This window comes from Rhinopithecus bieti, unplaced genomic scaffold, assembly GCF_001698545.2.
Source record: "Rhinopithecus bieti isolate Rb0 unplaced genomic scaffold, ASM169854v2 scaffold_2574, whole genome shotgun sequence".
NCBI classification, from domain to species: Eukaryota; Metazoa; Chordata; class Mammalia; order Primates; family Cercopithecidae; genus Rhinopithecus; species Rhinopithecus bieti.
In genome coordinates this window covers 5,060,147-5,085,818 of record NW_016804493.1, presented here as the reverse complement: position 1 = coordinate 5,085,818, position 25,672 = coordinate 5,060,147, and the positions used below count along the sequence as shown (strand labels likewise).

At 45.5% G+C, this 25,672-nt stretch overlaps 1 protein-coding gene across 1 annotated transcript in view; it reads right to left on the bottom strand.

Moving 5' to 3' along the window:
• WDR59 (WD repeat domain 59) overlaps nucleotides 1-25,672 on the bottom strand; it is a 131,588-nt gene that overhangs the window by 98,790 nt on the left and 7,126 nt on the right. The window contains exon 2 of the mRNA XM_017868616.1: nucleotides 4,555-4,604. Within this exon, the coding sequence (XP_017724105.1) occupies nucleotides 4,555-4,604 (50 nt within the window). The remainder of the gene's footprint in view (nucleotides 1-4,554; nucleotides 4,605-25,672) is intronic.

The following is a 25,672-nucleotide window of genomic DNA, read 5'->3' as shown; positions in this document are numbered from 1 at the left end:
TTTTTAATGTTTTTTTTTCTTGTACATTTGTTTAAGTTCCTTGCAGATTCTGGATATTAGACCTTTGTCAGATGGATAGGTTGCAAGAATTCTCTCCCATTCTGTAGGCTGTCCACTCTGATGATAGTTTCTTTTGCTATGGGGAAGTTCTTTAGTTTAATTAGATCCCATTTGTCAATTTTGCTTTTGTTGCGATTGCTTTTTGTGTTTTTGTCATAAAATCTTTGCCCGTGCCGGCTGGGCGCGGTGGCTCAAGACTGTAATCCCAGCACTTTGGGAGGCCAAGACGGGTGGATCACAAGGTCAGGAGATCAAGACCATCCTGGCTAACACGGTGAAACCCCGTCTCTACTAAAAAATACAAAAAAACTAGCCAGGCAAGGTGGTGGGCACCTGTAGTCCCAGCTACTCGGGAGGCTGAGGCAGGAGAATGGCGTAAACCTGGGAGGCAGAGCTTGCAGTGAGCCGAGATTCGACCACTGCACTCCAGCCTGGGTGACAGAGCGAGACTCCGTCTCAAGAAAAAAAAAAATTCTTTGCCCATGCCTATGTCTTGAATAGTACTGCCTAGATTTTCTTCTAGGGTTTTTATAGTTTTGGATTTTACATGTAAGTCTTTAACCCATTTTGAGTTTATTTTTTTACAAGGTGTAAGGAAGGGGTCCAGTTTCCATTTTCTGCATATGACCAGCCAGTTCTTCCAGAACCACTTGCTAAATAGGGAATCCTTTCCCCATTGATTGTTTTTGTCAGGTTGATCGAGATCAGATGGTTGTAGATGCGCAGTCTTATTTCTGATATCTCTATTCTGTTCCATTGGTCTATGTGTCTGTTTTGTACCAGTACCATGCTGTTTTAGTTACTGCAGGCTTGTAGGATAGTTTGAAGTCGGGTAATGTGATACCTCCAGCTTTGTTCTTTTTGTTTAGGATTTTCTTGGCTATACAGGCTCTTTTTGGCTTCCATATGAATTTTATACTTTTTTCTAATTCTGTGAAGAATGTGAATGGTAGTTTAATGGGAACAGCCTGAATCTATAAATTACTTTGGGAGGTATGGCCATTTTCATGATATTGATTCTTCCTATCCATGAGCATGGAATGTTTTTCTCTTTGTTTCTGTCCTTTCTGATTTCCTTGTACAGTGGTTTATAGTTCTCCTTGAAGAGGTCCTTCACTTCCCTTGTTAGTTGTATTCCTAGGTATTTTATTCTCTTTGTAACAATTGTGAATGGGAGTTCATTCATGATTTGGCTCTCTGCTTGCCTATTGTTGTTGTATAGGAATGCTTGTGATTTTTGCACACTGATTTTGTATCCTGAAATTTTGCTAAAGTTGCTTATCAACTTAAGAAACTTTGGGGCTGAGACAATGGGGTTTCCTAGATACAGGATCATGTCATCTGCAAACAGGGACAGTTTGACTTCCTCTTTTTCTATTTATTTTTTCTTTTTTTCTCTCTCTCTTCCTATTTGAATATTCATTATTTCTTTCTCTTGCCTGATTGCCCTGGGCAGAACTTTCAATACTATGTTGAATAGGAGTGGTGAGAGATTCCTGAAAGACCTAAAGGCAGAAATACCATTTGACCCAGCAATCCCATTATTGGGTATGTACCCAGAGGAATCTAAATCATTCTATTATAAAGATATGGCCGGGCACGGTGGCTCACTACTAGCACTTTGGGAGGCCGAGGAGGGTGGACTGCCTGAGTTCAGAAGTTCAAGACCAGCCTGGGCAACAGGGTGAAACCCCGTTTCTACTAAAATACAAAAAATTAGCCAGGCTTGGCAGCATGTGCCTGTAGTCCCAGCTACTCGGGAGGTTGAGGCAGGAGAATTGCTTGAACCCGGGAGGCAGAAGTTGTAGTGAGCCGACATCATGCCACTGCACTCCAGCCTGGGTGACAGAGTGAGACTCAATCTCCAAAAAAAAAATACAAATAAAAATAAAGATACATGCATGCATGTGTTCAGTGAAGCACTATTCACAATAGCAAAGACATGGAATCAACCCAAATGCCCACCAGTGATAGACTGGATAAAGAAAATGTGGTACATATACATCATGGAGTACTATGTACCCATAAAAAGGAATGAGATCATGTCCTTTGCAGGGACATGGATGGAGCTGGAAGCCATTATCCTTAGCAAACTAACACAAGAACAGAAAACCAAATACCACATGTTCTCACTTATAAGTGTGAGTTGAACCGTGAGAACACATGGACACAGGGAGGGGAACAATGCACAATGGGACTTGTTGGGGGCCGAAGGGGAGGGAGAGCATCAGGATAAATAGCTACGCACGTGGGGCTTAATACCTAGGTGATGGGTTGATAGGTGCAACAAACCACCATAGCACACGTTTACCGACGTAACAAACCTGCACATCCTGCACATATATCCTGGAACTTAAAATTAAATTAAACTTTTTTAAAAAAGAAAAGAAAAGAAAATACTTCAAGAGGCCAAGGCAGAGGCAGGTGGATTGCTTGAGTCTGGGATGTTGAGGCTGCAATGAGCCAAGATCACATCAGCAACTGCACTCCAGCCTGGGCGACGGAGTGAGATCCTGTCTCGAAAGAAAGAAAGTGAAAAAGAAAGTAAGAGAGAAAAGGTGAGAGAGAAAGAGAGAGAGAGAGAGAGAGAAAAAGAGAGAGAGAGAGGAGAGAGAGAGAGAGAGAGAGGAGAGAGAGAGAGAGAGAGAAAGAAAATATGAAATGAGGCCAAGGTGAGAGGATTGCTTGAGTCCAGCAGTTCAAGACCAGCCTGGGCAACAAAGCAAGACCCCCATCTCTAAAAACAGAAAAAAAAAGAAAGAAAATTAAATAGAAAGCTTCAAGATCATGTTGAAAAATAGTAAGAGTGTGTGCCAGGCATGGTGGCTCACGCCTGTAATCCCAGCGCTTTGAGAGAACGAGCCGGGTGGATCACTAGGTCAGGAGTTCAAGATCAGCCTGGCCAACATGGTGAAACCCCATCTCTACTAAAAATACAAAAATTAGCTGGGCGTGGTGGTGGGTGTCTGTAATCCCAGGTACTCGGGAGGCTGAGGGAGGAGGATCACTTGAAACTGGAAGGCGGAGGTTGCAGTGAGCCAAGATCGTGCCACTGTACTCCAGCCTGGGCAACAAGGGCGAAACACCATCTCAAGGAAAAAAAAAAAAAAAAAAAGAGTAGGGAGCTGCAGGCAGAAAAGAGATACCAATTTTCCCTTATCTAGGCACCCAGTATGACACACAAAAAAATGGTATCAATAATTTTCTCTGGGGAGGTGGTCAGAGGTAGGAAGGAAATTTACTTTTCATTGTATATCCTTCTGAACTTTTTAAATGTTTACTATGTTGTGTGGTTTTTTAAAAAGGTAAATTAAAACACAATTTCAAAATAAAGTAATGAAGCTGATAGAAAAGAAAACATTTTCATTGATTTGTAAATGGGTTCATAAACAACTACATTAATGAAAACACAGTGGATCCTAGAGGTAAGGACTGTAATCGTGAGCAACACGAAAGGGAAAGGGGACCGTGACCATCAAAAAAAAATTTTCACCAGGTGCTGTGGCTCATGCCTGTAATCCCAGCACTTTAGGAGACACTTTGGGAGGCCAAGGAGGTGGATCACCTGAGGTCAGGAGTTCGAGGTCAGCGTGGCCAACATGGTGGAACCCTGTCTCTGCTAAAAATACAAAAAATGAGCCGGGCATGGTGGCACACACCTGTAATCCCAGCTACCTGGGAGGTTGAGGCAGGAGAATCACTTGAACACGGGAGGCAGAAGTTGCAGTGAGCCAAGATCGCACCATTGCACTCCAGCGTGGGCAACAAGAGCAAAACTCTGTCTCAAAAAAAAAAAAAATTTTTTTTTTGAGATGAAGTCTTGCTATGTTGACCCGGCTGGTCTTGAACTCCTTGGCTCAAGTGATCCTCCTGCCTCAGCTTCACAAGTAGCTGGAACTACAGGCAACACCTGGCTTAATTATTACATTTTATCCCAATAGTACAATGTTAGGGTTATTAGCAAAAACAGAGATGGCCCTTAATTGCCAGAGTCTTAAAATTTTTGAGCCAGAAGACACTACAGAAACTATGTCATTCAATTCCTTCATGATGAAATCAAATTCCTCCATGAGAAAACCAAAGTCCAGTTAAGCCAAACTGAATAAATGTCCAGGGGCTCATAGTGGCACCGTCAAACTGGAACTCAGAATCCTTCAATCCTAGGAACCACCTGCTTGACCATAATAGATTACATCCTTCAGGTATATAGTAGCAAACATCCTTGAGTCTTGTAGCAAACAGAAAATTGCAATTTCAAGTTCAAGCTACCAGTCACTAAAACTTCAAAGGTGTTTTATTGCTTATCTATTAGGGCAGAGATTAAAATAAACTGCAAATAATCCCTCCAAGTAGTCCTGAGGCAAACAGGACATCAGAACTAAATCCTATGATCATAATCCTAAATAGAAGAATAGCTTCCAAGTTCCCAGAAACTCCCTGATTTGCAATTCGTTTCTAGAAATCATGGCAGACAAACTCAGCAAGCTCACTTACCCAGAAAGCACTGCATGCTGCCCAAGACAGTCCACAGACATCGCAGTTGCCTGAGAGAGAGAACACAGTCAGTGCTGCCAGCAAACCCAGCCAGGGATATAAGGCAGAGGTCTCTGTGGCTCTTACTATCTCCCAAGAAGTCCCCAGCTCACAAGTATCATTAGTTCTCTACAGTGGATGCTTTTACCCACCTACTTCTAATTCGCAACCAAATTTCACATTCACTTTATTTTTTGTAGAGACAGGGTCTTGCTATGTTGCCCAGGCTGGATTCGAACTCCTGGTCTCAGGTAATCCTCCCACCTCAACCTCCCAAGTACACATTCATTTTTGACAACAGGGCAGTTGTTATCTGTTACCCCCACACCAAGGCTATACATAACCAAGCTGGTACCTTCTAAACTGAAGAGACAGACTGGGCGGGGTGGCTCACGCCTGTAATCCCAGCACTTTGGGAGGCCAAGGCAGGCAGATCACCTGAGGTCAGGAGTTCAAGACCAGCTTGGCCAACACAGTGAAATCCCGTCTCTACTAAAAATACAAAAATTAGCCAGGTGTTATGGTGGGCACCTATAATACCAGCTACTTGGGAGGACGAGGCAGGAGCATCGCTTGAAACCGGGAGGTGGAGGATGCAGTGAGTCAAGATCGAGCCACTGCACTCCAGCCTGGGTGACAGAGTGAGACTCCGTCTCAAAAAATAAAAATAAATAAATTGAAGAGACAGAAGTCCTGGAGTCCATGGGGAGGCTGATTAGCTCGGAGAAAACAGCAGCTACTATGCACAAAAAACCTCTTCCAAGTGAAATCTAACTTGGACACCCCCATCCCACACACACCCAAGACATCCATGACTTTCCAAAGGGCATGGACTTCTCCTCAAGCCATACGGCAGCTGGCAATATTCAAACACCATCCCTGCTGAATCCAAGGTAAGATGCTTGATACTGACATGCCCAGGTCACATTCGCTCTGAAATTTCTAGTGCATTTAACTGGTTTCTATTTCCCGGGTCTCCCAATTCCCAGGGAGCACTATCACATAGTTTCAGGATTCAATGTCTAACTCCCAAGAGACGGCACTGAGTCCAAAGAATGTGCATTCAGGCTGAGCACAAGGCTTATTTTAATCCTGGCAGTTATTGCCCTGAATTTCTTTGGACAAGTTCAAATCCTGCTGTATTCTCATGCCAATATCATGAAATAGTTTGTGCCACTGTTTGGTTATTAAATGCTCTAAGTTCTCTCCAAGAGAATATCAACGAAGAATCCATTTTATACATTCTGCCACAATCACAAATCACAAATGGTAAGCACATTCTTTCCCTCACCCTCGCTGGCCTTATTTAGTGGGTTTCTCAGGTCATTCACCCTCAGGAAACATCATAGGTAATATTGGGGACAAGAAGCCGGAGTACTCTCACCAGACGTTGCAAAGTGATTAATATGCATCCTTCAGTGCACCAGAGTCAGAAGCAGAGAGAAGCCCAGAAGGAAAGGCAGGCAGTGAAACGAGATGCCGTTTCCAGGATTCCTCTGTGCAATTTACAGACGGTAAGGAGACGACAAGGAGGAGGGCAAGACGGTTCCTCTAACAAGATCTCAGTAATCTTTCTGGGGAGTCTGTGGTAGGCAGAATCCTAACAGATTCCAGGCCCTTGGTATACACACACCTTTTTCCTGCTATTCAACACTCACTGAACACGAATCTAGCTACTATTGAGAAAGGATTTTAATCTAGCTACTATTGGGAAGGGACTGTCACCCAGGCTGGAGTGCAGTGGCAAGTGCAGTGGCTACAGCGTCTGGGATATCTCAAAACTTCCCTTTCTATCTCCTACCCTCCTTACCCCTAACCTCCCAATCAGTTAACCTTAAGATAGAACTCAGCAGGGCGCAGTGGCTCATGCCTGTAATCCTGGCACTTTGGGAGGCCGAGGCCAGTGAATCACTTGAGGTCAGGAGTTCGAGACCAGCCTGGCCAACATGGTGAAGCCTCATCTCTACCAAAAAATACAAACATTAGCCAGGCATGGTGGCAGGTGCCTGTAATCCCAGCTACTCAGGAGGCTGAGGCAGGAGAATCGCTTGACCCCAGGAGACAGAGGTTGCAGTAGGCCGAGACGTGCCATTGCACTACAGCTTATGCAATAAAGCAAGGCTCGGTCTCAAAAAAAAAAAAAGACCTCAAATATCCACAAATAACCACCAGTGGAGGAACAGATAAACAAAATGTGGTATAGACATATAATGGAATATTATTTAGCCTTAAAAGGGAAGGAAATTCTGATACATGCTATAACATGGATGAAGCTTGGAAACATGCTAAGTGGAGTATCCCAGATGCAAAAGGACAAATATTATATGACTCCACCTAAAGCAGATGAATTCATAGAAATAAAAAGTAGAATGGAGGTTGCCAAGGTCTAGGGGAAGTAGAGAATGGGGAGTTACTGTTTAATAGGTACAGAGCTCCTATTTGGGATGATGAAAAGTTAGAGGACAGGGAGATTGAGAAACTGAGTCTCATCAGCCCTTTAAATCTACATCTAGATGTCAGAGACAGGAAGTCAGAGATTAAAAGAATGAGAGATTCAACATGAAGATTTTCATTGCTGGATGCAATCACAGGACACGGCAAGGACCTGAGAGAGCATATAGGAGCTGAGAGTGCCTGGACTTCTGACCTACAGAACTGTGAGCTAATAAATGCACGTTGTTTTAAGATGCTAAATCTGGGCTGGGCGCAGTGGCTCACACCTGTAATCCCAGCACTTTGGGAGGCCGAGGCAGGTGGACCACCTGAGGTCAGGAGTTCAACACCAGCCTGGCCAACGTGGTGAAAACCCATTTCTACCAAATATACAAAAATTAGCCAGGCGTGATGGAGCATGCACCTGTAGTCCCAGCTGCTTGGGAGGCTGAGGTAGGAGGATCGCTTGAACCCAGGAGGTGGAGGTTGCATGCAGTGAGCTGAGATCTTGCCACTGCACTCCAGCCTGGGTGACAGAGCAAGACTCTGTCTCAAAAAAACAAAACAAAACAAAAAGGGCAAATAATGTATCATAACTCAACCATATCAGGGGAAGTTATTTAAAAAAAGGAAAACCACCACTAATACACCAGCTACGTGATTTTCCCCACCCCTACCCGAGAAAAAACAGGTTACCACCGTGTTTGCAGGAGCACACTGAGGAAGGTTATACTAAGCTGTCCCAAAGAAGGCATGGAGAAAGGGAACACTGAGACGGGGAAGTGAAAACTACCTCATCAGAGAAAGTGAGTGCTTTGTGGGGGAAAGGAGTCTGCAATCCAATTCCTGTCCACCCTCAGCACACCAGGTGGGGAATTCTAGACATGCGTCAAGAACTACAGGACTGTGGGATTTTTGTATGATCCACTGCAAGTGAGGAGGGGAAGCCCTGCAATGACGGAGATAGAATTTCCCAGCAGTCTGAAGAAAGGTGCCTGCTGCAGATTAAAGACAGGTTAGCGATGTCAAGTGGCATTTTATATCCTCTTACAGACTTAAATTTAAATTGGCTACTTATATATTTATATATATATAATTATATATTATATATCTCATATATTACTCATATTTTATATATTAATATATATTATATATATGTATATATAGTTTGTTTTGTTTTTTGAGATGGAGTCTTGCTCTGTCATCCAGGCTGGAGTGCAGTGGCACAATCTTGGCTCACTGCAACCTCCGCCACCCGGGTTCACACCATTTTCCTGCTTCAGCCTCCAGAGTAGCTGGGACTACAGGTGCCCGCCACCATGCCTGGCTAATTTTTTGTATTTTTAGTAGAGACAGGGTTTCACCGTCTTAGCCAGGATGGTCTCGATCTCCTGACCTCGTGATCCACCCGCCTCAGCCTCCCAAAGTACTGGGATTATAGGTGTGAGTCACTGCACCCGGCCTGTTTTTTTGTTTGTTTGTTTTTTGAGACAGAGTTTCGCTCTTGTTGCCCAGGCTGGCATGCAATGGCATTATCTCAGCTCACTGCAACCTCCACCTCCCGGGTTCAAGAGATTCTCCTGCCTCAGCCTCCCAAGTAGCTGCAATTACAGGCATGTGACACCACACCCGGTTCATTTTGTATTTTTAGTACAGACAGGGTTTCACCATGTTTCCCAGGCTGGTCTCGAACTCCTGACCTAAGGTGATCACCGCCTCAGCCTCCCAAAGTGCTGTGATTACAGGCGTGCACCACCACGCCTGGTCCTATACATATATGTTTAAGAAAAACACTGAAGGGGCCAGGCACGGAGGCTCACACCTGTAATCCCAGCCCTTTAGGAGGCCGAGGCAGGTGGATCACTTGAGGCCAGTTCAACACCAGCCTGGCCAACATGGTGAAACCCTGTCTCTACTAAAAATACAAAAATTAGCTGGGTGTGGTGACGTACCTGTAATCCCAGCTACTCGGGAGGCAGAGGCAGAAGAATCCCATGAACGCAGGAGGCAGAGGTTACAGTGAGCTGAATTCATACCACTGCACTCCAGCCTGGGTGACAGAGGGAGAGTTGGTCTCAAAAAAATAAAAAAAGAAAGAAAAACACTGAAGGAAGTATATCAAAATGTTTAAAAGTAGTTGTTCCTAAATATGTTAATTTGCCTGATTACCCTACATTATATTCATAAATCATAACATAATTTTGTACCAAATAAAGACACACAAATGGTCAATTTGCAATAAACTTTTGTGTGTGTACGTGAGACTCTGTCACACAGGCTGGAGCACAACGGCATGATCTCAGCTCACTGCAGCCTCAAGCTCCCAGATTCAAATGATACTTCCCGAGCGCACAGCACCATCCCCAATGAATTTTTGTGGGATTTTAGGGGGTTTGCTTGAGACAGGGTCTCAATTTTTTGCCCAGGCTGGAGAACAGTGGCTCAGTCTCAGCTCACTGCAACCTCCGCCTCCTGGGTTCAAGTGATCCTCTCACCTCAGCCTCCCAAACAGCTGGGACCACCTGTGCATGCCACACCCAGCTAGTTTTTTCTAATTTTGGTAGAGATGGGATTTCACCATGTTGCCCAGGCTGGTCTAGAACTCCTTTCCCCATTGTTAATTTTTGTCGACTTTGTCAAAGATCAGGTGGTTGTAGGCATGTAGCTTTATTTCTGTGTTCTTTATTCTGTTCCATTGATCTATATGTCTAGTTTTATAGCAGTACCATGCTGTTTGAGTTACCACAGACTTGTAGTATAACTAAAAGGCAGGCAATGTGATACCTACAGATTTGTCATTTCACTTAATTCTATTTATCTTCTAAGTCCCAAGATATACCTCCTCTAAGAAGCTCTCCCAGGGACCTCTAAGAAGGTTCCACCTTTTCCAGAAGCACTTTCTCTGCCCCTCTGTCACAGAACTTGCCAAAACTTGCTTTGTGTTTAGTTATTGCCATACACATTTTTCTTCTCCTACTAGCTGATGAGCCCCTGCTGAGCACAGTCTGTTTCATTTCTCCCAGAGCACCCAGCAAGGTGCTTTGTACACAGAGGTGCTCTGTAAAAATCTGTAGTATGAAAGATGGTTGCGACTGGGCGTTGTGGTACACACCTATAATCCCAGGACTCTGGGAAGCCAAGGCAAGAGGATCGCTTGGAGCCCAGAAGTTCGAGCCCAGCCTGGAAAACATGGTGAAACCACATCACTTAAAAACAAATAAGGCTGGGCGCAGCGGTTCACACCTGTAATCCCAGCACTTTGGGAAGCCGAGGCAGGCAGATCACGAGGTCAGGAGATCGAGACCATCCTGGCTAACAAAGTAAAACCCCGTCTCTACTAAAAATACAAAAATTAGCCGGGCGTGGTGGCGGACGCCTGCAGTCCCAGCTACTTCCCAGCTACTTGGGAGACTGAGACAGGAGAATGGCGTGAACCCAGGAGGTGGAGCATGCAGTGAGCAGAGATTGCACCACTGCACTCGAGCCTGGGTGACAGAGCGAGACTCCGTCTCAAAAAAAAAAAAAAAAAACATTAGCCAGGAAGGGTGTCGCTCACTTGTAGTCCCAGCTATTTGGGGGGCTGAGAGGGGAGGATCACTTAAGCCCGAGAGGGTAAGGCTGCAGTGAGCCATGTTCATACCACTGCACTCCTGGCTGAATGACTAAGCAAGACCCTGTCTCAAAAAAAGCCAAAAAAAAGATGGTAGGTCAGAACCAGGTCAAAATCAGGGTCCTTCCAGCTCACAATGTGCCAAGGTGTTCCTTGACGTCTCTGAGAATATTTTTGGTGGTTTCTCTTGATGATTCCCCTTAATAATTTATCACCCATGAGTTTATCTGAACTTTTAAAGTTCATTTGTTTCATTAATACCTCCTAGGATAATGAACTTCAATAGCTCACTGCCTGCCGTGTGAGACATTCTATTAGAATAATGTGATGAACAAAATATAGTTTCTGACAGTGGTCCCAAAAAAAGAGAAAAAAAAAGATTTGTGCACCTTACCCATACACTTCATACTATAAAATTTTCATCACTCTTCCTTCCTTCCTTCCTCCTTTCCTGTCCTTTCCTTTCTTCCTTCCTGCCTTTCTTTCTTTTTCTTTTTTCTCTTTCTCTTTTATTTTTCTGAGATGGAGCTATGCTCTGTCACCCAGGCTGGAGTGCAGTGGTGCAATCTCGGCTCACTGCAACCTCCACCTCCTGGGTTCAAGCAGTTCTCCTGCCTCAGCCTCCTGAGTAGCTGGGATTACAGGCACCTGCCACCGTGCCTGGCTAATGTTTTCTGTATTTTTAGTAGAGGTGGGGTTTCACTATGTTGGCCAGGCTGGTCTTGAACTCCTGACCTCAAGTGATCCACCTGCCTGAGCCTCCCAAAGTGCAGGGATTACAGGTGTGAGCCACCGGGCCCAGCCTCTCTCTCAGAGAGTCTCACTCTTGTCACCCAGGCTGGGGTGCAGTGGCACTCACTGTAACCCCAAACCTCTGGGCTCAAGTGATTCCCCTGCCTCAGCCTCCCAAGTAACTGGGACTACAGGTGCACACCACCGCACCTGGCTAATTTTACAATTTTGTGTAGAGATGGGGAGTCACTATGTTGCCCAGGCTGGTGTTGAACTCCTGGCTCAAGCAATCTTCCTGCCTCGGCCTCAGCCTCCCAAGTGGCTGGGGTTATGGGCATGTGCCACCATACACAGCCAAACTCTTGCTTTTCCATACTGAAAAGTCCTCCTCAACTGTAGGAAAACAAACTAATTATCCAGGACTGCTCTCTATCAAAACAGGCATCTTTATACAGAAGAGAATGAAGTTCTTCTTAGGAGCCTTTGTTCCTACAACTGCAAGAAGGATGGTGACTTTTGGCACACTTAACACTTTAGGAATTACATGCCCTTTATGAAATGAAAATTGATGGTGATATTTGATTCTTACTCTCTTGGACAAAATAAAATTAACAATTTGGAAAAGTCAAGCTAACTGATGGCTAATGAAAGAAACCAATGAGACTCTATTAGACTACATACACAAATTGCTGCTGTCGTTGTTTAAAAAATTTCTTGGTGCCGGGCGCGGTGGCTCAAGCCTGTAATCCCAGCACTTTGGGAGGCCGAGACGGGCGGATCACGAGGTCAGGAGATCGAGACCATCCTGGCTAACACGGTGAAACCCCGTCTCTACTAAAAAATACAAAAACTAGCCGGGCGAGGTGGCGGCGCCTGTAGTCCCAGCTACCCGGGAGGCTGAGGCAGGAGAATGGCGTGAACCCGGGAGGCGGAGCTTGCAGTGAGCTGAGATCCGGCCACAGCACTCCAGCCTGGGCGACAGAGCGAGACTCCGTCTCAAAAAAAAAAAAAAAAAAAATTTATTGATGAGCCAAGTTCCAAAGGCAGCTGTGTTCTGAAGCATTTGGTTTCAGCAATCCAAAGCAACAGACCACAATTTATCAAAAAGAGGAAAAATTCTGCCCTTCCTCCAGATATAAAATGGAGACAGCCTAGTGCAGCAGGAAGGATGTACACGGGCGTTGCAGTCAGAACTCGATTAAAACTCACATCTAGGCCGGGCATGGTGGCTCATGCCTGTAATCCCAGCACTTTGGGAGGCCGAGGCAGGTAGATCACTTGAGGTCAGGAGTTTGAGACCAGCCTGGCCAACATGGCTACTAAAAATACAAAAATTAGCCAGCTGTGGTGGCACATGCCTGTAATCCCAACTACACAGAAGGCTAAGGCACAAGATTCACTTGAACCTGGGAGACGGAGCTTGCAGTGAGCCGAGATGGAGCCCCCGCATTCTAGCCTGGGTGACAGAGCGGGACTTCATCTCAAAAAAAAAAAAAAAGGGTTTTACAGACTAAAGCTACAAACTAAAAACCATTGATTATTAAAAGGGTCTGAGGACAAGATCCAATTTCTATTTAAATTAGATATTGGCCAGGCACCGTGGCTCATACCTATAAATCCCAGCACTTTGGGAGGCTGAGGCAGGCGGATCACCTGAATCTGAGCTCAGGAGTTTGAGACCAGCCTGACCAACATGGAGAAACCCCATCTCTACTAAAAACACAAACAATTAGCCAGGCGTGGTGGTGCATGCCTGTAATCCCAGCTACTCGGGAGGCTGAGGCAGGAGAATCGCTTGAACCCGGGAGGTGGATGTTGCAGTGAGCCGAGATTGCGCCACTGCACTCCAGCCTAAGCAACAAGAGAGAAACTCCATCTCAAAAAACAAAGAATTAGGTATGAACACTGCTGCCAAAGCTGGTTTGCTTTGTTTTTTAGATGGGGGGGCATGGGGGAGGGTCTCTATCACCCCAGATGGACAGCAGTGGCGTTGCAGCCTCAAACTCCTGGACTCAAGCAATCCTCCTGCCTCAGCCTCACCTCCTGAGTAAACGGTACCACCAGCACAAGCCATCATGCTCAGCTAAGTTTTTCATTTTCTGTAGGGATGAGGTCTCACTCTGTTGCCCAGGCTGGTCTCGAACCCCTGGGCTCAAGTGATCCACCAGCCCTGACCTCTCAAAGTGCGGGATTACAGGCGTGAGCCACCATGCTTGGCCCAATACTGTTTCTGAGCCATCCTTGTCTAATACTCACTACACGTTACCTATCGGAGACTCTGGTTCACATGCCCAGCAATAGGGGTGTTGCTCAGCCAGGCGCGGTGGCTCATGCCTGTAATCCCAGCATTTTGGGAGGCTGAGGCGAGTGGATCATGAGGTCAGGAAATTGAGACCATCCTGGCTAACACGGTGAAAACCCGTCTCTACTAAAAATACCAAAAATTAGCCGGGCATGGTAGCGGGCACCTGTAGTCCCAGCTACTCGGGAGGCTGCGGCAGGAGAATGGCATGAACCTGGGAGGAAGAGGTTGCAGTGAGCCAAGATCACGCCACTGCACTCCAGCCTGGGTGACAGAGCAAGACTCCACCTAAAAAAAAAAAAAAGGGTGTTGCTCAGGAACTCTTTTCTCTTTTAAATGAGAACATTCTTTGAATGTCATGGTGGATTGCAAAATAAAAAATTAATTAATTCGGCCAGATGCAGTGGCTCATACCTGTAATCCCAGCACTCTGGGAGGCTGAGGCAGGCAGATCACTTGAGGTCAAGAGTTCAAGACCAGCCTAGCCAACATGGTGAAACCATCTCCACTAAAATACAAAAACTGGCCAGGCGTGGTGGCTCACGCCTGTAATCCTAGCACTCTGGGAGGCTGAGGCAGGTGGATCACCTGAGGTCAAGAGTTCAAGACCAGCCTGGCCAACATGGTGAAACCTTGTCTCTACTAAAAATACAAAAATTAACTGGGCGTGGTGGCAGGTGCCTGCAATCCCAGCTACTGAGGAGGCTGAGGCAGGAGAATTGCTTGAACCCAGGAGGTGGAGCTTGCAGTGAGCCGAGATCGTGCCACTGCACTCTAACCTGGGACAAAAGCAAGACTCCGTCTCAAAAAAAAAGAAAAAAATTAATTGACTAATGAAATTTAATTAAATGGGAACATTCTCATTTTCCCACAAACTAAAATGGCATGCACTAGATACTACTAGGTACATCACCTAATCTTTCTGGGGCTCACACTCCTCATCTGCAAAATGACAGGGCAGGTGAGAGGGCTATTTTGTCAAGCCAAGCATCTTGCTTCCTTAGGCCAGTTTTCTAATTTAATAATGATAGTAATTCACATTTATCAACCACTTAACATATACTGACCACTATGCTAGGTGCTCCACACTGATACTGTCATTTAATCTTCACAGCCAGTCCACAAGGTAGTCTGCAGAAAAGAGTTGGCACAGCAGGCCTGAGGCTACTACCCTTGCAAGGCCTGCTTGCAAGGGTAGTAGCCTGCTTGCAAGGGTAGCTCTTGGCTGGTATCTACAACTTGGATTTTGGGAGCGTTCCACTGCTCCTTAACTGGTAAGAGAGACTCCCTGTGCCTCAACTGCATGCACAAACGATGTGGTTTACAATGAGTGCCTGCTTTCCTTCAGAAGGTCTGGAATTTTGGTACCTGTTAAGGCAGAGGGTGCCAACATGACCAGCCCCAAATAGAAACTGTGGGTACTGAGTCCCTAGTGAACTTCCTTGGTACAGAACGTCTCTCACACATTGCTCCAGTTACATGCGGGAGGAATTAAGCATATCCTGTGTGCCTCTACAGTGAGCGGACTCTGGGAAGCTTCGGCCTGGTTTCCTTCTGACCTCATGCCATTTGCCTTTTCCCTTTGATTCTGCATTGTGTCCTTCTGCTGTAATATGTCATAACTGCAAATACGACCGTGAATCCTCCTTGCAAGTCACTGAGCCTGGCGTGGCCTGGGGAACCCCCAACACAAGGAGGCACTATTATCCTTGTTTTATGAACAAAGAAACTCAGTCGGGCGCTGAGTCTCACACCTGTAATCCCAGCACTTTGGGACGCCAAGGTGGGCGGATCACCTGAGGTCTGGAGTTCAAGACCAGCCTGGCCAACATGGTGATACCCCGTCTCTACTAAAAATACAAAAATTAGCCAGGTGTGGCAGCACCCACCTGTAATCCCAGCTACTCAGGAGGCTGAGACAGGAGAATCGCTTGAACCCGGGAGGTGGAGGATGCAGCGAGCCGTGATCATACCACTGCACTCCAACCTAGGAGACAGAGCAAGACTTTGACTCAAAAAAATAAAAAAATAAAAAATAAAAACACAGGGCTGGGCGCAGTGGCTCATGTCTGTAATTCCAGCACTTTGGGAGGTCGAGGAGGGTGGATCACCTGAGGTCAGGAATTCGAGACTAGCCTGGCCAACATGGTGAAACCCCATCTGTACTAAAAATACAAAAAATTAGCCAGATGTGGTGGCGGGCGTAATCCCAGTTACTTGGGAGGCTGAGGGAGGAGAACTGCTAGAACCCGGCAGGCAGAGGTTGCACTGAGCTGATATCATGCCACTGCACTCCAGCCTGGGCAACAAGAGTGAAACTCCATCTCAAAAAAAAAAAAAGTGAAAAAAGAAAAAAAAATTTTAAAAGAAAAACTGAAGCTTAGAAAGGAAGTAACTTGCCCAAGATCACATGGAAGACAGGTGGCATAACCTAAATCTTAACACAGTCTGGCATCAAATCCTTAATCTCTTTGCTATTCTCTCCTCCTATTCATCACCACATCTTGATATTAAGTTTTCTAGAAAAAAAAATAGGCAAAGTGCAATGGCTCATGCCTGTGATCACAGCACTTTGGGAGGCTGAGGTGGGAGGATCACTTAAGCTCAGGAGTTTGAGACCAGCCTGGGCAACACAGTGAGACCCCATCTCGATTTTAAAATACATATATATAAATTTTTTAATAAAGAAAAAATAATTCAAAGTATACATATTAATAGTCACACCAAAAAGTCCTACTCTGCCCCTCCATCTCTATAGTTTTTCAAAATGAACATTGTATGAAACTAGAAAAGCAGGAACCAAAGTTGGATTGCTCCAGAAAAACATACGGATTATTAATTATTTATAATTTTGCTCCTAGCCAAAGAATTTCTTGAGCTGTGTTTTTTTATTTTAGTTTTTATTAGAGTAAAACACTGTCCTCAATCTTTATGCTTATGGAAAAGCTGTTGTAATACTGAGACTAATAAATCACCAACCATTATTAGGTCAGCAGAAAAGTATACTTTCTGCTAAGATGATTCATTTTCAATTTCAAGGTAACAGAAAATATTAGGGTATATCTTTATGAACCTAGGATATGAACGTTTTTCTTTTTTTTCTTTTCTTTTTTTTCTTTTGGGATGCAGCCTCACCCTGTCGCTCAGGCTGGAGTGCAATGGCACAATCTCGGCTCACTGAACCGCTGCCTTTTGGGTTCGAGCGATTCTCCTGCCTCAGCCTCCCGAGTAGCTGGAACTACATGTGCCCACCACACCTGGCTAATTTGTTGTATTTTTAGTAGACAGTGTTAGCCAGGATGGTCTCGATCTTCTGACCTTGTGATCTGCCCACCTCGGCCTCCCAAAGTGTCGGGATTACAGATGTGAGCCACCAAGCCCGGCCCAAACATTTTTCTTAAGAAGACTGAAAAAGAATTTGGGAGGCCATGTGGTTGGATAATTTGAGCCTAGGACTTCGAGACCAGCCTGGCCAACGTGGCAAAACTTTGTCTCTACAAAAAATACAAACATTAGCCCAGTGTGGTGGTGTGTGCCTGTAGTCCCAACTACTTAAGAGGCTAAGGCAGGAGGATCACTTGAGCCCAGGAGGCAGAGGTTGCAGTGATTCAAGATCATGGCACTCCAGCCTGGGCAACAGTGTGAGACCCTGTCTCAAAACAAAAACAACAACAACAAGACTGAAAAAGTACAATCCATAAATGTAACTGCATTAAAATTAAAGTTCTGTTCATCAAAAGAAAGCACATGGCTGGGAGCGGTAGCTCACAAATATAGACACAGTTACTTGGGAGGCTGAAGCAGGCTCATTTGAGACCAGGAGTTCAAGGAGGCAGTGTGCTATGATTGTGCCTGTGAATAGGCACTCCAGCCACAGTAATAGCGAGACCGCATCTCAAAAAAAAAAATTAAATTAAAAAAAAATTTTAAATACCATAAAAAGAATGAAAAGGCAAGCTACAACCTGGGAGAATGGATTTACAACACATATAACCATACAGAACTAGAATCCAGAAGAATGTTTACACTCTTCTTAATCTATAAGAAAGAGACAATGCTGCTAGGCGCGGTGGCTCACACCTGTAATCCCAGCACTCTGGGAGGCCGAGGCAGGCGGATCACGAGGTCAGGAGATCCAGACCATCCTGGTTAACATGGTGAAACCCCGTCTCTACTAAAATACAAAAAAAAAAAAATTAGCTGGGCATGGGGGCGGGCACCTGTAGTCCCAGCTACTCGGGAGGCTGAGGCAGGAGAATGGCACGAACGCAGGAGGCAGAGCTTGCAGTGAGCCGAGATCACGTCACTGCACTCCAGCCTGGGCCACACAGCGAGACTCCGTCTCAAAAGAAAAAAAAAAAAAGACAATGATATTTTTAAAAGGGCACAAGACATAAACAGGTATTTCATAGAAGAAACACAAATTGTCTGGGTGTGGTGGCATGTGCCTGTAATCCCAGCTACTTCACAGGCTGAGATATGAGAAATGCTTGAACCTGAGAGGCAGAGGTTGCAGTGAGCCGAGATCGTGCCACTGCACTCCAGGCTGGGGGACACAGTGATACTCTGTCTCAAAGAAAAAAAAATATATTGCCAATGATACATATAAAAAATATTCCCTTGGGCACAGTGACTCACGCCTGTAATCCCAGCACTTTGGGAGAACGAGACAGGTGGATCACTTTAGGTCAGGAGTTTGAGACCAGCCTGGCCAACATGCTGAAAGTCCATCTCAACTAAAAATATAAAAAATTAGCCGGGCATGGTGGTATGTGCCTGTAATCCCAGCTACTTGGGAGGCTGAGGTGCAAGAATCACTTGTACTCCAGGCTGGGTGACAGAGCAAGACTGTGTCTTAAAAAAAAAAAAAACATTCACCTTCATCAGTAATCAGAGAAATACAAATTAAACTAAAAAATGACAGGCCATTTACCAGATACGTGAAAAATCAGTACAATATAAGAACAAGAGTTTAATGTGGGCAAGAAATTCTGTTTTGTTTACTGCTTTATTTATGGTGCCTAACATACAGTAGACTCCGAATAAACATCTGATGAGAAGATAAGAAATGTAAAGTCAGATAGCATCAAGTGTTGGTGAGGATACAGACCAACGGGAACTCTTCAAGCATTGCTGCTGGGAGTGTAAAATTTCAACCACTTTGGAAAACAACTTTACATTTTTTGATAAGGCTAAAGAATATACACATCCTGGCTGGGCGTGGTGGCTCAGGCCTGTAATCCTAGCACTTAGGGAGGCTGAGGTGGGGGGATTGCACGAGCTTAGGAGTTTGTAACTAGCCTGGGAGACATGCCAAAACCCCATCTCTACTAAAATCTCATCTCTACCAACAATACAAAAAATTAGCCAGGCATGGTGGCACATGCCTGTAGTCCCAGCTACTTGGGAGGCTGAGGCAGAAGAATTGCTTGAACCTGAGAACGGAGGTTACAGTGAGCTGAGATCAGGCCACTGCACTCCAGCTGCGGCAACACAGCAAAACTCTGTCTCAAAAAAAAGAGTATACACACCTCATCATCCAGCAAATATACTCCTATATAAATACCATGTTCATAGAATCATCACCTATGATTTAAAATAGAAAATAACCCAAATGTTTAATAAGAGGAACAAATCAGTTGTGGCACATTCATACAATGGAATACTACTTTACACTACTTTTTGTTTTTGTTGTTTTTTACGGAGACAGAGTCTCAATCTGTCGCCCAGGCTGGAGTGCAGTAGCACGATCTCGGCTCACTGCAACCTCTGCCTCCCTGGTTCGAGCGATTCTCCTGCCTCAGCCTCCCGAGCAGCTGGGATTACAGGAGTAAGCCACCACACGGGCCTTGATTTCTAATATTCCCCAATAAAAGGAACCAGGGCTCCTTAGAGAAATGGCTTTTAGGACTGGGGCAGGAAATATATAAGATCAAAGTTGAGCATTGTACAATGCCAGAAAGTAAAAACTAAACAAAACGACAATGATGAAGGTGTCAAAGGAATACAAGAGCCAACTGAAAAAGCTCCCGATGGTAAAAGCTGGAACAATTTCAGTAACAAAATTAAGTTATACTGGATTATAATACGAAGTATAAAATAAATTTCTGTAAGTTCATACTGATATAAACAAATGACTGAATAAGTAAATAAATAAGAGAGATTAACTCCCCACTCGTCAAGTACGGGCTACATTTGGAGACTGTCTTCCAAAGACAGAAAAAGGGCAAAAAGAGTCTGTTTACAGTAGAGAAACCTGACAAACACTACCTCGGCCAGGTGCTCAAGATAACACCAGCAGTGACACGTCATATTCATAACCCCTGACATGGTGTGGTAAGACTGGGCACTTTATCTCCAGGATCTTCATCCCAAAATCTATAATCTTGATCTACTCATGGGAAAACATCAAACAAACCCCAACTGAGGAACATTCTACAAAACACCTGACTGGTACTCCTTAAAACTGTCAAAGTCATTGAAAACTAGGAAAGCCAGGCGCAATGGCTCACACCTGTAATCCCAGCACTTTGGGAGGCCGAGGGAGGTAGATCACCTGAGGTCAGGAGTTCGAGACCAGCCTGCCCAACATGGCGAAACCCAGTCTCTACTAAAAATACAAAAAATTAGCCGGGTGTGACGGCACGCACCTGTAATCCCAGCTACTCAGGAGGCTGAGGCAGGAGAATCGCTTGAACCCAGGAGGCAGAGGATGTGGTGAGCCGAGATGGAGCCACTGCACTCCAGCCGTGGAGCGGACAAGAGTGAAACTCCTGTTCAAAAAAAACCCAAAAGAAAACTGTAGATAGACACCTAAATACTTTTCCTAATCCTGCTAGAATTCTTGGTTGACAGACATAATCATAATTTTTTTTTTTTTTTTTTGGAGACAGTCTCTCTCTGTCACCCAGGCTGGAGTGCAGTGGCACAATCTCAGCTTACTGCAACCTCTGCCTCCTGGGTTCAAGCGACTCTCTTGCCTCAGCTCCCCAAGCAACTGGGACTACAGGTGACCACCACCACACCCAGCAAATTTTTTGTATTTTTAATAGAGACACAGTTTCACCATGTTGGCCAGGCTGGTCTTGAACTCCTGATCTCAGGTGATCCACTGGCCTCGGCCTCCCAAAGTGCTGGGGTTACAGGTGTGAGCCACCATGAACAGCTGACATCATTGGTTTTTAAAATTTATTCATTCAACAAATATTTGTTGAGCACCTGCTCCATCCTAAGTACTATTCTAGGCAGCAGGAACACAGGAGCCAAAAATACAAGGTCTCCATCCTCCCACAGCTTACACTGTGGTAGAAGAAAAGTGAAATAAATAGGAGCAATGTGATACAAGAAATAATCTGAGAAGCATGCAAAGACCAGGACACAAAATAGTCCAAAATAAGGAATTTATATTTTATTTCCAGTGCAATAGAATGCCACTGAAGGATCTTCTTTGAGGAGGATACGAAAATGTATATTTAAAAAATTGGCCTTGATACTTATCTACTTATAGCAGCTTTCTTCAGTCACTAAAAACTGGAAAAAAACTAAATGCCCATAAACAGGTGAATGAATACACAAATTGCAGTCTCTCTATACACTGGAACACTACTCAGCAAGGAGAAGGAATGGACTAACTGATAGGTTCAACAACAAGAATGAATCTCAAAAGCACTAGGCTAGGCCGGGTGCGGTGGCTCAAGCCTGTAATCCCAGCACTTTGGGAGGCCGAGACGGGCGGATCACGAGGTCAGGAGATCAAGACCATCCTGGCTAACACGGTGAAACCCTGTCTCTACTAAAACTACAAAAAAAAACTAACCGGGCGAGGTGGCAGGCGCCTGTAGTCCCAGCTACTCGGGAGGCTGAGGCAGGAGAATGGCGTGAGCCCGGGAAGCGGAGCTTGCAGTGAGCTGAGATCTGGCCACTGCACTCCAGCCTGGGTGACAGAGCGAGACTCCGTCTCAAAAAAAAAAAAAAAAAAAAAAAGCACTAGGCTAAGCAAAAGAAGCCAGGTCGGGTAGTAGCTCATGCCTGTAATCCCAAAACTTTGGAAGGCCAAGGTGGGAGGGCTGTGTGAGGTCAGGAGTTCAAGACCAGCCTGGGCATGAAGAGCCAGATCCCACCCCCATAAAAATTTTCTAAAAATTAGCCAGGCCTGGCCAGGCACAGTGGCTCACGCCTGTAATCCCAGCACTTCGGGAGGCTAAAGTGGGTGGATCACAAGGTCAGGAGTTCAAGACCAGCCTGGAAAAGTCAGTGAAACCCCGTCTCTACTAAAAATACAAACATTAGCCGGGCATGGTGGTGGGCACCTGTAATCCCAGCTACTCGGGAGGCTGAGGCAGAGAATCGCTTGAACCCAGGAGGCAGAGGTTGCAGTGAGCCAAGATCATGCCACTGTACTCCAGCCTGGCGACAGAGCGAGACTCCATCTCAGAAAAAAAAAAAAAAAAGAGCTAGGCCTGGTGGCACATGCCTGTCATCCCAGTTATTCAGGAGGCTGAGATGGGAGGACACTTGAGCCTAAGAGCTGGAGGCTGCACTGAGCAAGAACTGTGCAACTGCACTCCAGCCTGGGCAACTGAGGAAGATTCTGTCCCTTCAAAAAACAAAACAAACCAAAAAGGAGAGCCAGATTCAAAAGGCTACACATCATATCACATGATTTCATTTGTTACAGAAATCCCATCAGCAGCTGCCAGAGATAAGGGGGGGAGACTGAGTACACAGAGGCACCAAGGAACTCTTTGGAGTGATGGAAACATTCTACATCATGATTACAGCAGTGGTTACATGACTACATCCATTTATCAAAACCCAACAGCCTCTACAATTATACCTGCATAAACCTGGATTTAAAAAAAAAAAAGTCACTCTGGCTATACGGAAGATAAAATGGAAGAGGGAAACGCTAGCGTGCAGGAAGAGTTTTCTCCAAGTATGTTCAGCTGCTTTGGACATACAGAGCTCGATTTTCTCGCAGATCCTGAAGTGGAGACACGAAGTAGGCAGCTACCGTGCGTCTGCGGTTCTTCTCTTCAACACAGGAGCCATCCACTGCAGCGCTTTTGCACATATCATTAGGTTAGCCTTGTAATTGCACATTCCAGCATATTACCTTTCCTTGAGAGTGAAAACTAATCTCCACACTTCTCAGTACTCCGAACTGTACTTTCCAATATCGTAGCCACTAGCCACAGCGACTATTTAAATGGCAATTAAAATGTCATAAAATTGAAAATACATCTGTCACACACTAGCCCCATTTCCATCATCACTAGAAGGTCTACAAAACAGTATTGCTCTGGAAGATTACCTCTTACTTGTGTATTTGTGTGTGTGTGCGTGGTTTTTTTTTTTGTTTTTTTTTGGAGACAGAGTCTTGCTCTTGTCACCCAGGCTGGAGTGCAGTGGCACGATCACGGCTCACTGCAACCTCCGCCTCCCAGCTTCAAGCGATTCTTTTTTTTTTTTTTTTTTTTTTGTATTTTTTAGTAGAGACGGGGTTTCACCATGTTAGCCAGTATGGTCTCGATCTCCTGACCTCGTCATCCGCCCGTCTCGGCCTCCCAAAATGCTGGGATTACAGGCTTGAGCCACCGCGCCCGGCCAAGCTTCAAGCGATTCTTCTGCCTCAGCCTCCAGAGTAGCTGGGATTACAGGCACGCGCCACCATGCCCGGTTAACGTTTTTTGTATTTTTAGTAGAAACAGGCCTTCACCATGATAGCCAGGCTGGTCTCGACTCCTGACCTCAGGTGATCCGCCTGCCTTGGCCTCCCAAAGTGGTGGGATTACAGGCGTGCGCCACCGTGCCCGGCCTAAGTGTTCTTATGGTGCTAACACTCGTTGATGCCAGGAACCACTTCACAGTAGTTGCCAAGCAGCACAGGTTCTTCATTATTAATTAGTGACAGGAATATCCCAAAGCATTGTTTTATAAAGTAAATGGCACTTCTATAATCTATAAAAAACACTTTCACACTTCAGACTGGGGTATTCCTCTGAAAAATCTAAGTCTTCTTTTTTTTTTGAGACAGAGTTTCGCTCTTGTTGCCCAGGCTGGAGTGCAATGGTGCGCTCTCGGCTCGCTGTAACCTCCGCCTCCCAGGTTCAAGTGACTCTCCTGCCTCAGCCTCCCAAGTAGCTGGAATTACAGGCACCCGCCACCACGCCTAGCTAATTTTGTATTTTAGTAGAGACGGGGTTTCACCATGTTGGCCAGGCTGGTCTCAAACTCCTGACCTCAGGTGATCCACCTGCCTTGGCCTCCCAAAGTGCTAGGATTACAGGCATGAGCCCACACCCAGCCAAAAAATCTAAAAGTTTTAATTTTTAAAAATTATTTTCAGACCAGGTGTAATGGCTCACATCTGTAATGCAGCACTTTGGGAGGCTGAGGCAGACAGATCACTTCAGGTAAGGAGTTCGAGACCAGTTCGAGACCAGCCTGGTCAATATGGCGAAACCCTATCTTTACTAAAAATATAAAAATTAGCCAGGTGTGGTGGGGCACACCTGTAATCCCAGCTACTCAGGAGGCAGGAGAAGCACTTGAACCCAGGAAGCAGAGGTGGCAGCAAGCCAAGATCACGCCACTGCACTCTAGCCTGGGCAACAGAGTGAGACTCCGTCTCAAAAATAAAAAAAATTTACATTTTTAGGCCAAGGTGGGAGGATCACTTGAGCTCAGGAGTCTGAGACCAGCCTGAGCAACACGGTAAAAGCCCCATCTCTACAGAAAAACACACAAAAAATTGCAGGGCCTGGTGGTGTGCACCTGCATTCGCAGCTACTCAGGAGACTGAGGTGGGAAGATCACTTGATACCATAAGGTTGAGGCTGGCCGGGCGCAGTGGCTCACGCCTGTAATCCCAGCACTTTGGGAGGCCGAGGCAGGTGGATCACGGGGTCAGGAGATGGAGACCATCCTGGCTGGCACGGTGAAACCCCATCTCTACTAAAAAATATGAAAAATTAGCTGGGCGTGGTGGCAGGTGCCTATAGTCCCAGTACAGTAGTGAAATCTTGGCTCACTGCAACCTCTGCCTCCCAGATTTAAGCAATTCTCCTGCCTCAGCCTCCCAAGTAGCCGGGATTATAGGTGCACACCACCACAGCCGGCTAATTTTTGTATCTTTAGTAGAGACAGGGTTTCACCATGTTGGCCAGACTGGTCTCAAACTCCTGACCTCAGGTGATCTGCCCACCTCAACCTCCCAAAGTGGTGGGATTACAGGTGTGAGCCACCACGCCTGGCCATATATGTATATTTTTTAGGCCAGGCACAGTGGCTCAGGCCTGTAATCCCAGCACTTTGGGAGGCTGCACCAGGAGAATCGCTTGAACCCAGGAGTTCAAGACCACCTGGGCAAGATACAGAGGCTCCTATTTCTATTTTAAAAAAAAAAAATGCAAAATGAAAGAAATTTTTATATTTTCATTAGAAACTTTAAATAAAATTATTATTTAAAAGATGTAGAGTGGGCCGGGCGCGGTGGCTCAAGCCTGTAATCCCAGCACTTTGGGAGGCCGAGACGGGCGGATCACGAGGTCAGGAGATCAAGACCATCCTGGCTAACCCAGTGAAACCCCGTCTCTACTAAAAAATACAAAAAGCTAGCCGGGCGAGGTGGCGGGCGTCTGTAGTCCCAGCTACTCGGGAGGCTGAGGCAGGAGAATGGCCTAAACCCGGGAGGCGGAGCTTGCAGTGAGCTGAGATCCGGCCACTGCACTCCAGCCCGGGCGACAGAGCGAGACTCCGTCTCAAAAAAAATAATAATAAAATAAAAAAATAAATAAAAGATGTAGAGTGTTTTGAAAAGTTTATTGTTCCTATTCAGAAAGGCATTATGAAGAGTTTTAACTTTTTCTTTCTACATTAACAAAATAGTTAATAAAATGGGTTCCTGCCGGGAGCGGTGGCTCAAGCCTGTAATCCCAGCACTTTGGGAGGCCGAGACGGGCGGATCACGAGGTCAGGAGATCGAGACCATCCTGGCTAAT